Genomic DNA, 13,749 nt, shown 5'->3' with positions numbered 1-13,749 from the left:
TGAAAAAAACATTTTTCCTTTGGACCATTGTCAATTATCAGTTGAAGATTTTCATAATAATAAATTTGGTTATGGCAGAAATTATTTGTGGTCATTTTTCGGATAAAAATGTTACAGGATTTTTAAATTGCGTAAAGTTTGGTACACATTAGTCCACTCTTTATATGTGTTTCCTTTTGCATATTAAACCTGATTTTTCTTTTTTATGTTGAACGCTGCAGATACTCTTTCCTTCATCCATGAACTGTGTTAGCACCTGTCCTCTTGGATGCCATATTTTCTTGTGCTACGGTGGTTTATTATACCTGATATGTTACCTGGCTTATTATTCACATGTGATTCTATACACTTTAGTAAGCAAGTTTATCACGAAATAATTCTTGTTAAATGTAAAAGCTTATTCTGTATTAATAGGTAATTTTGGGCTTTATCATGAATTATCTTTCTTGGCTATTTTTGACAGTTTGGAAAAGTTCCATTGGGTAGTTGGCAACACTTCAAGGAAACAATTAAGGTTTTCAGATATGATTGGAATATTCATATTAAACTGCTTCTAATGTACGTATACTAATCTGATATTTTTCAGAGTAAATACTAATTTACCTATTTTGTATATACTTGTATTTTATTCGTTGTTCCTCACAAGGATCATCAGTCAGAATTAGTACAAATATTCTCAAGAAACATCGAAGCTACCCTTGCTAGCAAGATATTTCTACTTTTAACGGTTGTTCACAGGTCAGGAGATTCAGATGAAAAGCAAAGCCATTGATGGACACCACACATTCGTTTTTTTTCTTTTTTTTTTAAATATTGATATCATACGATCTTCCATCACTAATATCTTGATAGTAGTTTCTTTTTGGGACAGTTGGAACAATATTCTATACAGGGTGTTTTAAAATAACACCGACAACGTTTGGGAGGTGATTCCTGACACCAAGATAAGGCAAAAAGTATGGACCAACCTGGGTGCACAAATGCTTCCTTTCGTAGTTATTGACTGCCGAAAACGTGCAAAAATGAACTTTTAAAGTCCATAGCTCCGAAACTATGGGACTTACTGTAGTCGGGTCAAGACTTCACGTAGAAACTAATATGAGAGCTACCCAGAAATATTTGTTTCATAATCCTGCGGTACTCACGCGACAAGTTTTATAGAGGGAGTTTGGCTACGAGCATATAATTTGAAGTACTCACCAACTACCTCTATAAAAATTGTTGCGGAAGTATCGCAGATTCTGAAACATGGATATTTGGATAGGGCACGTACTAGTTCCTAAGTGAAGTCTTGACCCGACTACGGTAGGTCCCATAGTTTTGGAGTTATGGACCTATAAAGTTCATTTTCTCATGTTTTCGGTAGCCTATAACTCCGAAAGGGAACATTTATGCACCCAGGTTAGTCTATACTTTTTGTCTTATCTTCGTGTCAGGAATCGCGTCCCAAACGTTGTCGGTGTTGTTTTGAAACACCATGTATATGTTGCAGCAGATGTCACTGAATTAGATGCTACTATATAGGTAGTAGAAGGTTGCAATTCCATTACACATTAAAATATTTACTTCATCCTCAATTTCTTGTGTATCCTCCGAATATAACAATTCAAAACCCTGTTCAAAACTACTATCCACTCTTGTGGTTCTTCATAAACTATATACCATTTAGGTGAGATTCTTCATCCGGATTCAAGGGAAACAGCTCCTCCTCAGGATTTAAAATAAACAGATCCTCCTCACAATCCACTACATTTTCCAGAGCTTTTTCAGTTCTATTAAAATACGTATTTTTATTATGTTCTTTGTCGTCTGATATTTGAGATTGATATATTTGTTGCAGCTGATTTGTTCTCGCGCTTTTTGTTGCACCTGATTTGTTCTCGCGCTTTTATAATAAGATAATTAACGTAAGTTTTATATACTATAGAAATAAGAAGTTTCAATACCTATTCTTTAAGATAGTCCGTTGGCTGTTTAAGTAACTTCAGTGAGTCCGTTGGCTGTTTAAGTAACTTCAGTGAGAAGCCTATAGTCGATTATTCTTAGGATACGTTCCTATGTAACATTTAACAATAATACGTGCAAACAATTGAATGAAATTGATTTCAGCTAAGTGATGTTACTGTTGTCATCTTTGCCCAATCTTGTTTTTCAGTTTTGGTTTTCAACATTATTTGATCGTGTACGGGAACTTTTGATCAATCAAATGTGAGTCACTTAATCTTACGTAATTATTTGATTCTAATTACAAGATTCTGATTTTGTCACAGAGTTTCTTCTGGTTTTTTAATGAAGACTTTACCCTTTTAGAAGCGGAATTTTTGAAAATGGTGAATCACTTATTTTTAATTAAGCGTTTATATGCTGAATTTCACACTTCGAACTTCAGCGATTCCTGAGTTTGCATCTTGTGAAAAGTTTAAATGGAACATTAGAACTCCCTCGTTGCCTTCTCCCCTCGAATTCACGTTTCGAGGTATAGTAGTTTGATGTAAGCGTAGATGAGTGAATGAATGAATCACTTTAACCCTTTTTATATAATAGTGTATGTGTTTTTAATGTCATTTCAGATGATGGCACCAGCGCAATAGAAGCACTTATAATTTTGTTTTATGAGAAGGAGGAACATGCAAGAATGGAAGAAGCAAAAACGGATGAAATTCTAGATGGAAAGAAGGATGACAATGAAACTGAAAGTGAACCTGCGTCTAAGAGTCAAGAAGAATTTATAGAAGAAACTGTAGCTAAGTGTATGTGAACACATGCTTTAAATTAATTAACCTTACATCAATGTCAATTGCCAATTCAACAATTTCTCGTAGAATTAGTTTTCAAATATTTCTTACTATTTTAAGGGCTGCTACGATCATTATGAAGGATGTTTCAAAATTTCTTGAACGATTTTAGCTTATATATATATATATATATCGTATCGACTATATTATTACTATTATTATTAATTGTGCACATTACTTAAATTTTACACATGAGTACTATAACTGTCCAAGTTTTAGTGGTAAAATATTAATACAGTGACTCATGAATGTTCAATGTTGTTCCCCTTTTGTTACCTTGCATACTTCTATTTGGTAATCTAATTCCTCCAAGAACCGTGTACACATGTTTCATCAACAGTATGTACAGGAGAAATGTGCTATTGTAGTTAACGGACATTTGGGGTAGAGATGGTTTGTACACAATGTCCTTGAGATGGCCTCACAGAAAACAGTAATAATCACAGGGGGTTAAAACGAGTGTTGGCAAAACACATTTCTTTTAAAAATCAGTTGTTTTGTCTAAATAGATTTGTTTATTTTAGGTTAAATATAGATAGAAATAAGTTTGTTTGGCTTTAACGTTCTTGCAACATCGGGTATATGAAGAAGGGGACCTACAGCTTATAGGGGATCCGAACTAGTCGGTTTGTACCCGAGAGAAATTGTCCTCTTCCTAGACTCAAACCAGAATTCCTTAATTAATTACAAAGGCAACGAGTCTACCGACTCATCTACGGAGGACACGAGATAGAAAACGTTATACTGATCGTCCATGTTTTCTATACTTTAAGAGTAAGCTCAGAAGGTTAAAAGGACACACAGCTGCAAAAGTGAAATCACTGTACAGTGTTATACACACTATTAAAATACATGGACAGTTTCAAAGACTACAGAATACTAATTTAGTCTAAGTTAATTAAGTTAGAAATACGACGACTTATTTCACTTTCCGTATTATTAAAAGAAGTAAATGAAGATACGAATCATTTGAGTTCACTCTAGCTGTGAGCCGTTCATACATATACTGTACATATGCAGAATATACTTTTGATTTCAATAAATCACTTATATTCTTGTTTCCTGGGTTTGTAATGTATGAGAAAAGATCTAGATCAGTGGTTCTCAACCTGGGAGGCGCCCTCTTTAGGGAGTCACGAAGAGCGATGAAGGGGGTGGAAGTTACTGATAGAAATTAATTATATTCATATTATATATATTACGAATGTTGTAACAAAAAAGCATTAATTTAAATACCGTACAAACACAATAACTGAGTAAGAATTATGGTTTCTGTAAGAGCAAAGCTGGTAAAGAGAATACTTCACTACAATAGTATGCACACGTTTTCTTGGTAATAAATATAAATTGAGGAATTATTATTATTATTATTATTATTATTATTATTATTATTATTATTATTATTATTATTATTATTATTATTATTATTATTATTATTATTATTATTATTATTAAAATTAAAATTAAAAAATTCAATGCTGCAACTGAAATCGCAAAAGGATTCAGACAATGAGCGGCAAGAAGGAGGGGCGTGAAGTATGCAGGGTTCGTGAAGGAGGTCGCCAGGTAAACAAGGTTGACACTGTTCTAGGTGGTTTGAGATATGGGAAACGTCACCAAGAAATTCACGCAATATGTGGCATATTTGTTTCTAAATTTACACATATTTTTCTGGTTTAAACAATTTGAAAATTTCACTTGATTTAAACCAGCCAACCCTGGTTAAAAAATCCACTGAAACGCAGTTTGCTCAAAAAATTAGCGTCACTGCACAACTCTTTGAATAAGTCACAGAACCTTTTGCGGAACGGATATCATAAGACATTAATTGTTGTAACAGCTATACTCGACAGAGATATATTTGCAAACGCTTACGCACTATGTGCGTTACAATTGTCAGAGGCATTTAAAGTTCTCGCTTAACTCTCGCTGTAGACTTTCGAGAGCTACATTGGAAACATGCTCGAATTCTCTCGACATCTGCTTTAGACGTTGAAGGCCTATCTGACATTTTTTCCTTGACATCTTATTGTCTTCAATTCTTGACGCCATTTGCGAATTGAGTACTTTGATGGTGATTCTTTACGAAATTTTGTACGAAACTCACGTTGACACACTCCCAACAGACCAACTAATCTGAAATTGTAGGACGCGAAATATTTTATCTTCACTACAGGCTTGTCTGTCTGCCACTCCTTGAGAATGTTTTTAAACAGTGCAGCTGTGCCCAACAACAGACCCTTAAGTTTAAAGTGTTTCAATACAATTTTAATCGTTGATAAACTTTTAATGTTCCTAGGACGATTTTTTGTCGTTCAGATGATTTTGAAAGACGTTGTGTTAATTGGTTCTAAGAAAATAAAGTTTAATTGTGACGGAAACAAATAGATTTGCTGCTGACGTTTTTATAAAACCCCGAACTAACCAATCAATTCACAGCATTTTTCGTGTTCATTTTCCACTAAAGGTATCACCCTGTAGGCGCTAACAATGCATTCCATTTGATAAAATCATGTAACCATTCTGTTTTCTCTCAAATAATGTCTGATATAAACAAATGCACATGTCATAATGTTTTAGAATTAGATTTGGTAGTAAAGTTGTGTTGAAAGTGTGAAACTATACACAGAACGTTGCAATTTACATTTCGTACAGATAAATGATGAAAACTATAACTGTAGAAGAATGTTAGATATAAATGCGAAAACATTGCCATTTTTAAGAAAATTAGATTAATTCAAGACATATTAGTGCGCATAAAGATCAGTACTTCTATTGTCTAGCGCTCAAAACAGCTACCCAATTACGTAGAAAACGATGAATTCTGGGAGTTAATAGTTTGTTTACAAGTCTGGTTCTTAGAATAAATTGAGTGTAGGCATTAATACTTAGATTTCTCCTGCAACAATAATAATCAAGTTTTGTAACGTGATAGAAGACGTGATAGAATGTGATACATTAGAATTATAGTCTACTGAGTTCTGGTTATACATTGACTAGTGGTCCGCTAACCCATTAGGTTTTGTTACGTATTACCATTTATGGTTCGCTAGGGTAAATTTTATGAAAAGCTAGAAACAATGTATTGAGAGTTGCAGCGCTACCACACATCTCTAAATTAAAAATGTTTCATCTGATCGGCCATAGCTTTGTAAATCTCTACCGTTTTTTAAATAATTTATTTGTTAAACATTTTTCTTTTTAAAAAATATTGAATTTAGGGCTAATTTCCATACTAATTTCGTATAGGACATAGGTTTTCTCGAATTTAGTCCGTTTTGTCCAACTTGCTTGTCATAAAGTCTTCAACGGAATTCGTGTACATTTATCATCTAACTTCGTAACCTCTGGACATGATCGTATGCATAAGTTAAATTTCATCAACTAGTGTTATTATTATTATTATTATTATTATTATTATTATTATTATTATTATTATTATTATTATTATTATTATACAAACGTTGATAATTCATTCTAATCCTATCTCAGATATTCTACTAGCCTTCAGCTTGCTGGAGACTTTGCCTCCACGGCCCAGCACTTTATATTTCAACCATTGCTTCCGTTCTTCGCACAGTTTTAACCCATTTTTCCTTTAGAATGTGGATTTCAATCAAAATGAAATGGTAAAAACCAATGTCGGTCCAAATACTATGTTCAGAAATTCATTCCATATAGTTCATCCTTTTTCCCATGATGATGGGACTGACAACCTAGAAGTGAGGAAAACATGCTCTGCATATAGTGAGGAAAAATTATAAATTGCTTTCTTTCTCCGCGGAATTTCCGATAACGCTGTGACATATGCGTACTTGTTTTAATTAAGGAGTTCATATACCAAGTTTTATATCTAACGTGTCTTGAGAGCTTTCGAGATGTGGCCACCTTATATGAAATATAACACCCACCCTTTTTTCGTTTCGTCCTAAGGGAAACATCAAAAAATCCTCAAACACGTCTTTAACTAATCTTAAGGGAGTCCAGATATGACCATCTTATTTACAACAATTGTAACTCCCACCTTTTCTCGCCCCTTCTAGGGAAAATATCAAAAATCACTGAAACACGTCTTTAATTATTTTAAATGAAAAGGCTGAATACCAAATTCAGTCTCTCTAAACCTTGATAAAGGATTTCAAATTATGTCCACTCTATCATAACAGTTCATGGTGTCCACATTCTGGAAAGTCAGGGAAAATCAGGGATAGTCAGGGAAATGGATTTTAGTCAGGGAAAGTCAGGGAAATCACAAGAAAAGCTTGCCAAGTCAGGGAAAGTCAGGGAAAATGCACAAGAAATTGTACGATCAATTACAAACATTACAATTAGAAAGATTTCTTGTATGTTTTGCAATTGATTCCTGGAGGGACAAACACCATATGTTGATGGAAATGTACAAGTATTTTTGTATTCACCTTCTGATGCTTATCAGAAGGTACTTTCCCGCCTTCCTAGCGGCTCATTTTTTTCTTCCGTTTTTTTTTTTTGGTTTGTTTTGTTTTGTTTGTTTGCTTTTTACTTGACAGTAGAGTATTTTGAATCTCTTCTTGGTTTCATACATACTTTGTTTTCATCTTTTTCTAACACCTGTACTATAGGAATACCAAGTCAATATTTCAGGCTCTTTGGTAGGCTAAGCGAAAAATATTCAGTTGTTAATATCAGTTGAAATGTTTCGCACGACCTGAGCCCAATAATGAAACATACCAAAACTGAGGGCTTGTCTAGATACTTAATAGATTGTTTCGCATGGCCTGTACCCAATGATGAAAAGCAACAGGATGATTCAAAAGACTTGCACCATAAACTACATCCGTGAACATGTGATTGTGAGTCAATGATGCAGGCATAATGGGCTTGCTTATTCCGTGAGCGCTTGCTTCCCGTAAACAAACTTGGCCTAGCTGTCAGTCCAAAGTCTTTATCAGTTAACTATTCCTTTGAACACAGTGTTTTTTATATAAACAGGGCTCCCACTTGTCCTGTTTTCCTATATTTTGGAAATTTGTGACAATTATTATAGGACAAATATATATGTCCTTTATTTCCTTTATTTTTCAAGTGCAGTCCCAATGATGATTTAAATTGCTACATATTAGCAATATGCTAATTGTGTCTTAGGATTTTTTCTGAGGGACTAGAATATGCATATGCCTTTATGAGCTATACATATTTGCTAATTTAATTGTATTTAAATTTTTCTTGTATAGATCATTAGTTTACAATGCCAAGAAAAACTCGATTTTGCGATCAGTGGCTAAGTGATCAGTCCATATTTATTTTATTATTATTTTTTTAAGGATACAGCAGGTCTACTAAGTTTAAAAAGTAAAAAGATACTCTTATTTTGTATTAATCTAAATCTTGTTTCCGGTTGCCCTTGGAGGTGAAGGGTGACCTTTTCTTACAATACATTTATATTTTTTTCTGTGCTTCAGAGCATAATATTCTATTGTATCTACCTATCTACATAATTTCTAAACCGCAAAAGTTGGACCGCTTTGTAGTTACTAACATTGATATACTTACGAGATAACAGGTGCTGATAGTAAACTGTTACCCCAATTTGATTACCATCACTAATATATGTACGAGCTTTCGAGAACTAACTCACTGTTCTCATCATCAGGCTTAGATGGGAGAATAGGATGGGTGAGGGCAGCACGGACGATGATGTGAACAGTGAGTTAGTTCTTGAAAGCTCGTACATATATTAGTGATGGTAATCAAATTGTGGTAACAGTTTACTATCAGTACCTTTTGTCTGGTAAGTATATCATTGTACGTAATTTCTAATTTCACTTCCAAAAATATTTTAGATGCCTTTCTTTGCATTGCTTCAGAAATTAATATCACTTTCTCTTTTTGCAGGTTTAAGTGGGATGTCAACTCAAATAATCTGAGTTGAGTCATCATAATGGCTAATAAGTCAACTTCTTTTAATGATCAATGGCTTGATGAAAAGTTGTACCCGGAATTTTCATGTTGGATTGGACGTGTACCTGGAAATAGTGGATGTGCGTTTTGCAAAGTACGTTCAAAATCATTCAAGCTTAGTAACATGGGACGAAGAGCAGTGTCCTCTCATGCTAAAGGACCTCAACATCTTAAGAACTTGAAAGCTAAACTCATGCAACCTGCTGTCAGTGTGTTTGTGCCTTCCAGTTCAACAGGTCAGTCATCAGGTACAAGTGACTGTAGCCAGGAATCTGATCAAACTGTGTGTAAGCATAAAGATGATCAGCCAGAATCAAGTGAAGGAAGTGGTGAAATCAATAGCAAAAATAAAGAGCGTGGTTTACATTCATACATACAGACCGAAGAAGTTATGAAGGCAGAAATAATATGGACTTTGGAGTTGGTTGCAAAGAAAATATCCTTGAATGCTTGCCAGAACATTAGCCAAACTTTCCAGTTGATGTTTCCTGACAGCTCTATTGCTTCCAAATTTACCCTTGGGAAGACAAAAGCCTCTTATCTAGTAAATCATGGCTTGGCTCCATATTTTAAAGATTGTGTTATGGATAGAGTTAAACAGGCTTCAGATTATGTCATATATTTCGACGAATCTCTGAATAAAGTAGTTCAGAGAGGCCAGATGGACCTAGTCGTAAGATTCTGGGATGTAAATCAACAAAAAGTTTCTACATCATATCTAAATAGTGTATTTTTGGGACGGGCAAGAGCCGATGATCTTTTGGAGAGATTCAGAGAGGGAATAGGTCTTTCATTAGACAATTTACTGCAGGTTTCCATGGATGGACCAAACGTAAATCTCCTCTTCAGGGAAAAACTAAAGAGTGAAATGTGCCAACGAAATCCCGATGGAAAAAGTTTGATAGACACTGGTGTTTGTGGACTACATGTTTTGCATGGTAGCATGAAAAATGGGCTAAAGGCATCACAGTGGCATTTAGACGAGACTCTTAGGGATATGTATTACCTTTTTAATAACAGCCCAGCTCGCCGGGCGGAATATACTACCATTACAGGATCCACCGATTTCCCAAAAAAGTTCTGTTCTATCAGATGGCTTGAGAATGTGGATTGCTTGGAAAGGGCTGTGAAAATTTATCACAATGTGAAGAAATTCATACAAGATTCTACACTACCTAGTTGTCGGCAACAATCTTCTTTAAAGGAACAGATGAAAGACCCTCTGTTGAAGAGTAAGTTGGCTGGTTATAGAGTTGTTTCAGCAGAATGTGAAACTTTTCTTCGAAGATTTCAGTCTCCAAAGCCACTAATGCCTTTCTTGCACACAGCACTTTTGGACTTAATGCATAGTTTATTGGCTCGATGTGTGAAACCAGAAATATTGCAGCAAGCTGACTCTGCTCAAAAACTGATGTCTTTGGAACTTTCAAATGAGAACCTTCTTCCTTCAGCAATGATTGACATTGGTTTTGCTACGAGGAAAGTATTAAGAGAAACCGTACGTACAGACAAGGAAAAAGCAGAATTCAAACTTGAGTTTCGCAAATTAATCATAGGTTTAGTTCAGAAGTAGCGTGAAAGAAGCCCGCTGAAGTACAGGTTTGTGCGTGGTGTCACTTGTTTTGCCCCAAGTATTATTTTGGAGCAGCCATCTCTAGCAAGAAAGAGAGCGCAGATTGTTCTTGAAGACCTTCACAGTGCAAACAGGATTTCGTCAGATGTGGCTGAACAGGCAAAGAAACAGTTCAGTGTATTGTGTGTTGAAGCACAAGGTTCCTTGAAATCATACTTTTGCGAGTTTACTGCAAGACACGACGATTCTGTAGGATTAGATGAGTTTTACTACAAGATGCTAAAGGATGATGTCAAGTTTGCTAGCCTTTTGAATGTAGTGAAAATTTGCTTGATAATGTCACATGGCAATTCACCGGTTGAAAGTGGTTTCTCCATCAACAAATCACTACTTGTAGAAAATCTTGTAGAACACTCTCTGGTGTCTCAAAGACTTGTGCATGATGCTATCAGCAGTGCTTGAGGTGTAGGTAATATATCCATCACCAGGAGCTTACTACAGTCTGTAAAATGTTCCAGACGAAGGTACCAAGATTATCTGGACAAACAGAAAAGTGTACAGCGCGAAGAAGAAAAGAAAGTTGTAGAAAAGAGAAGGATTAATCAAGAGCTAAAAGATTTAAATGACAAAAGACAAAAGTTGCAGAATAACTTGAAATCAGAAGAAAGTGCTCTTCAAGCAAGAATCGATGAGCTGGAAAAGAAGAAAGGCAGTTTGTAATATGGAACACTTATTAAAAATATAAACTCTTTTATTCCCCACTTTTATGGATAGCTGTGCAATCATAAGTGAGAAATTTTCATGTGAACACATTCTCCATATTGTACAGAAGACGCTTTATTATTATTATTATCATTATTATTTTTTATTTTAAACCATAATATTTTTCAGTTTTATGTCAACATGTGCTAATATAATACATTTTGTAAACTTGTAAATGTACGTTAAAAAATCTTTCTGTATCTTTGTAATCTTGTGTGCATAATGTGTAATAAAATGTAATAATACGACAGTAAATAAGGTGAGAGTTGGCTGGCTATGGGGATGGTGGAGGCCAGAAAAAGTCAGGGAAAAATTGGAAATGCAGTCAGGGAAAATCAGGGAAAGTCAGGGAAATTGAGATGGAATTTTCTGTGGACACCATGCAGTTTGAACCCCACCTTTTTTCTTCCTTTCTAGGGGAAGTTTCATAAAAGGTGAAATATGTATCTTGATTATTTTGAATGGAAAGGCTATATACCAAATTTCATATTTCTGCCCTTCATAGATTCGGAGATACGGACATTTTACTATGAAAATTTCCATCCCTATACCCCTACCTTCCTCGCCGAATTTCCAAAAATCCTTCATTAGTGGTACTTTCCGTCACATATCCCATGCCATACCCAAGCTTCAGGTTTCTAGCTGAAACAGTTTGGCTGGAGGGTGATCAGTCAGTCACTCAAGACTTCTTTTGTATATAAATATATGTAAATAGGTTCATATGGAAATTTAGCACTGGAAGACTCATCTATTGCAATACAAACAAGAACATGGTTTGAACACAGTTACAGGAAATTTGATCAAGCGCAAATGAAGTTTCAAGGTTGTGCGTGGCGCTTGCTGTAGTGTAACATTTTCATGCGTTTCTTCGTAGCATGGGAATGGAATTTGGTTGAGTAGGGTTAGTCATAATCAGTCGGAAGAACAGTGGAGTGATTTTTGATATTACAGTTATTAATTATTTCTACTTGTCCAACTTAACTGATCTGTATTTAAATCTTACTCTTGGAGAAAATGGTTAATATTATAAATTTGAATTAAACTGTAATTTGTAAAAAATATAAATAGAAGTCTTCATAACAGCTAAATATTCTTCATTTATTCTCATTTCCTCTAATTAAATCTGGAGCTGAATTTAGTCCTAAAAATAACAACGGATGATTTTGTTAGTTGCCTACAACCCCATTTACACTGTTGTTGTTTGTTCCTAGTTGTAAATATTTTTTATTGCTTTAAAGTTAACATAGTGTTAATAGGGTTCCAATTCGTCCTGGAAATCCTGGAAATGTCCTTGAAAATGTATTTCTGTCTTTGAAATTTACAGAAATACTAAACATCAGATTTTTCGTAATTATAATGAAGATTTTAATTGATTGCTATTTTTGTTCGCTATTCCTGTTTTTGTGCTGAATAATAATTTGTCATGATCCTGCATAATTTGTCATGGTCCCTAAGTGTATCTGTCACACTGTCACACGCAATCAAGATGCCATTGTTAGTAAATTTGCTCGGTGCACAATTAAAATGTCATGTAGAAAGAATGAAAATACATGTGCTGGATGTGGGTGGATCGGGCGGCTATAAGGGGAGTTAGGAGCCCCCCCCCACAAAAAAAAAGCGCTCCGCTTCATGTATTTAATTATGTATTAGTATTGTATTTGCATTAATATTCACCGCATAAGCTACTGTACTTTTCATTTCACTGTTGTGAGTTTTGCACCTACAGTTGCAATCCTGTTGTATCTTCCTGTGTCGAAGTCCTGGAAAATTGGTGATTTGTCCTGGAAATCTATTTTGAGAGAGTGGGAACCCTGTTTTAGGGTATTTCGCACCTTCCAAAATATTGTTGGCAATCATTAAGCGTGTATGTTCCATGTTAACTAGCAATCAGTAATGTTATAGGTTTGACTTTTAACATACTCATGGTTCCGAGCCGATCAAATTAGTGGTAGGAAGATATGAACCGATTTTAAGTTTAAAGGCGTCGTATGAACGTCTTAATTTTATGTAAAGTGCAGTAACAAGAATTTAATTTCTGCATAGTGCGTAAGAAAAAAATGAATGAGTATTGCATAGTCCATATCAATTCAGACACAGGGATTAAACAGGAAGGCATTTTAGTATTTAAAGGAGGATGCGACGTAGTTTAATACATCTTAGATCATTGAATTGCTAATTGCAGTTTCAAACAGAGTGCACAGACGTGGTATGGTTTAGAATTTGCACATATTGTTGAAAGTTTTAATATGTTTGAAAGCTGTGTCTGTTATTTATCCTTATGCAGAATTAAAATGTATTGTCAAATAAGACTAGATTTTGATTTCACGAAATCAATATGTGAGAATGTGCTAACGGAAACTGGTTTAATGTATTGCAAAATTTTCAGTTGTTTATAAATCCTGTTTAACTTTAGAATGGAAGTTCTCCTTTTCAGGACATGTAGTACGGTATGGTACTGATCAACAATCATACAATCAATATTTTTGTTTTTGAGATGGGTATTTTTTAATTAATTTATTATGTTTTAAAGAAAATGTCAGAAGGCTACACCACGAGAACTCTACACATATTTTCAAACGGAGAATACCATTTGAATCAGTAGATTATTATCTTTCAAATAAAACAAAATATCTTAGAACAGTTCCAGAGATAGAACATTTTAATATTTTGCCGAAATTC

The 13,749-nt window shown here is 34.6% G+C and overlaps 1 protein-coding gene across 2 annotated transcripts in view; it reads left to right on the top strand.

Annotated features, from left to right (window-relative positions):
• Positions 1-13,749, top strand: part of LOC145686363 (uncharacterized) — a 154,458-nt gene that overhangs the window by 114,522 nt on the left and 26,187 nt on the right. For both annotated transcript variants that reach the window (XM_081759626.1, XM_081759625.1), the window contains one exon: positions 2,571-2,750. In XM_081759626.1, the coding sequence (XP_081615752.1) occupies positions 2,571-2,750 (180 nt within the window). The remainder of the gene's footprint in view (positions 1-2,570; positions 2,751-13,749) is intronic.

The sequence above is a fragment of the Thermobia domestica genome, chromosome 5, assembly GCF_964235325.1.
Source record: "Thermobia domestica chromosome 5, izTheDome1.hap1.1, whole genome shotgun sequence".
NCBI classification, from domain to species: domain Eukaryota; kingdom Metazoa; phylum Arthropoda; class Insecta; order Zygentoma; family Lepismatidae; genus Thermobia; species Thermobia domestica.
The sequence above is the reverse complement of the archived record's forward strand: the minus strand, read 5'-3'. Positions and strand labels throughout refer to the sequence as shown.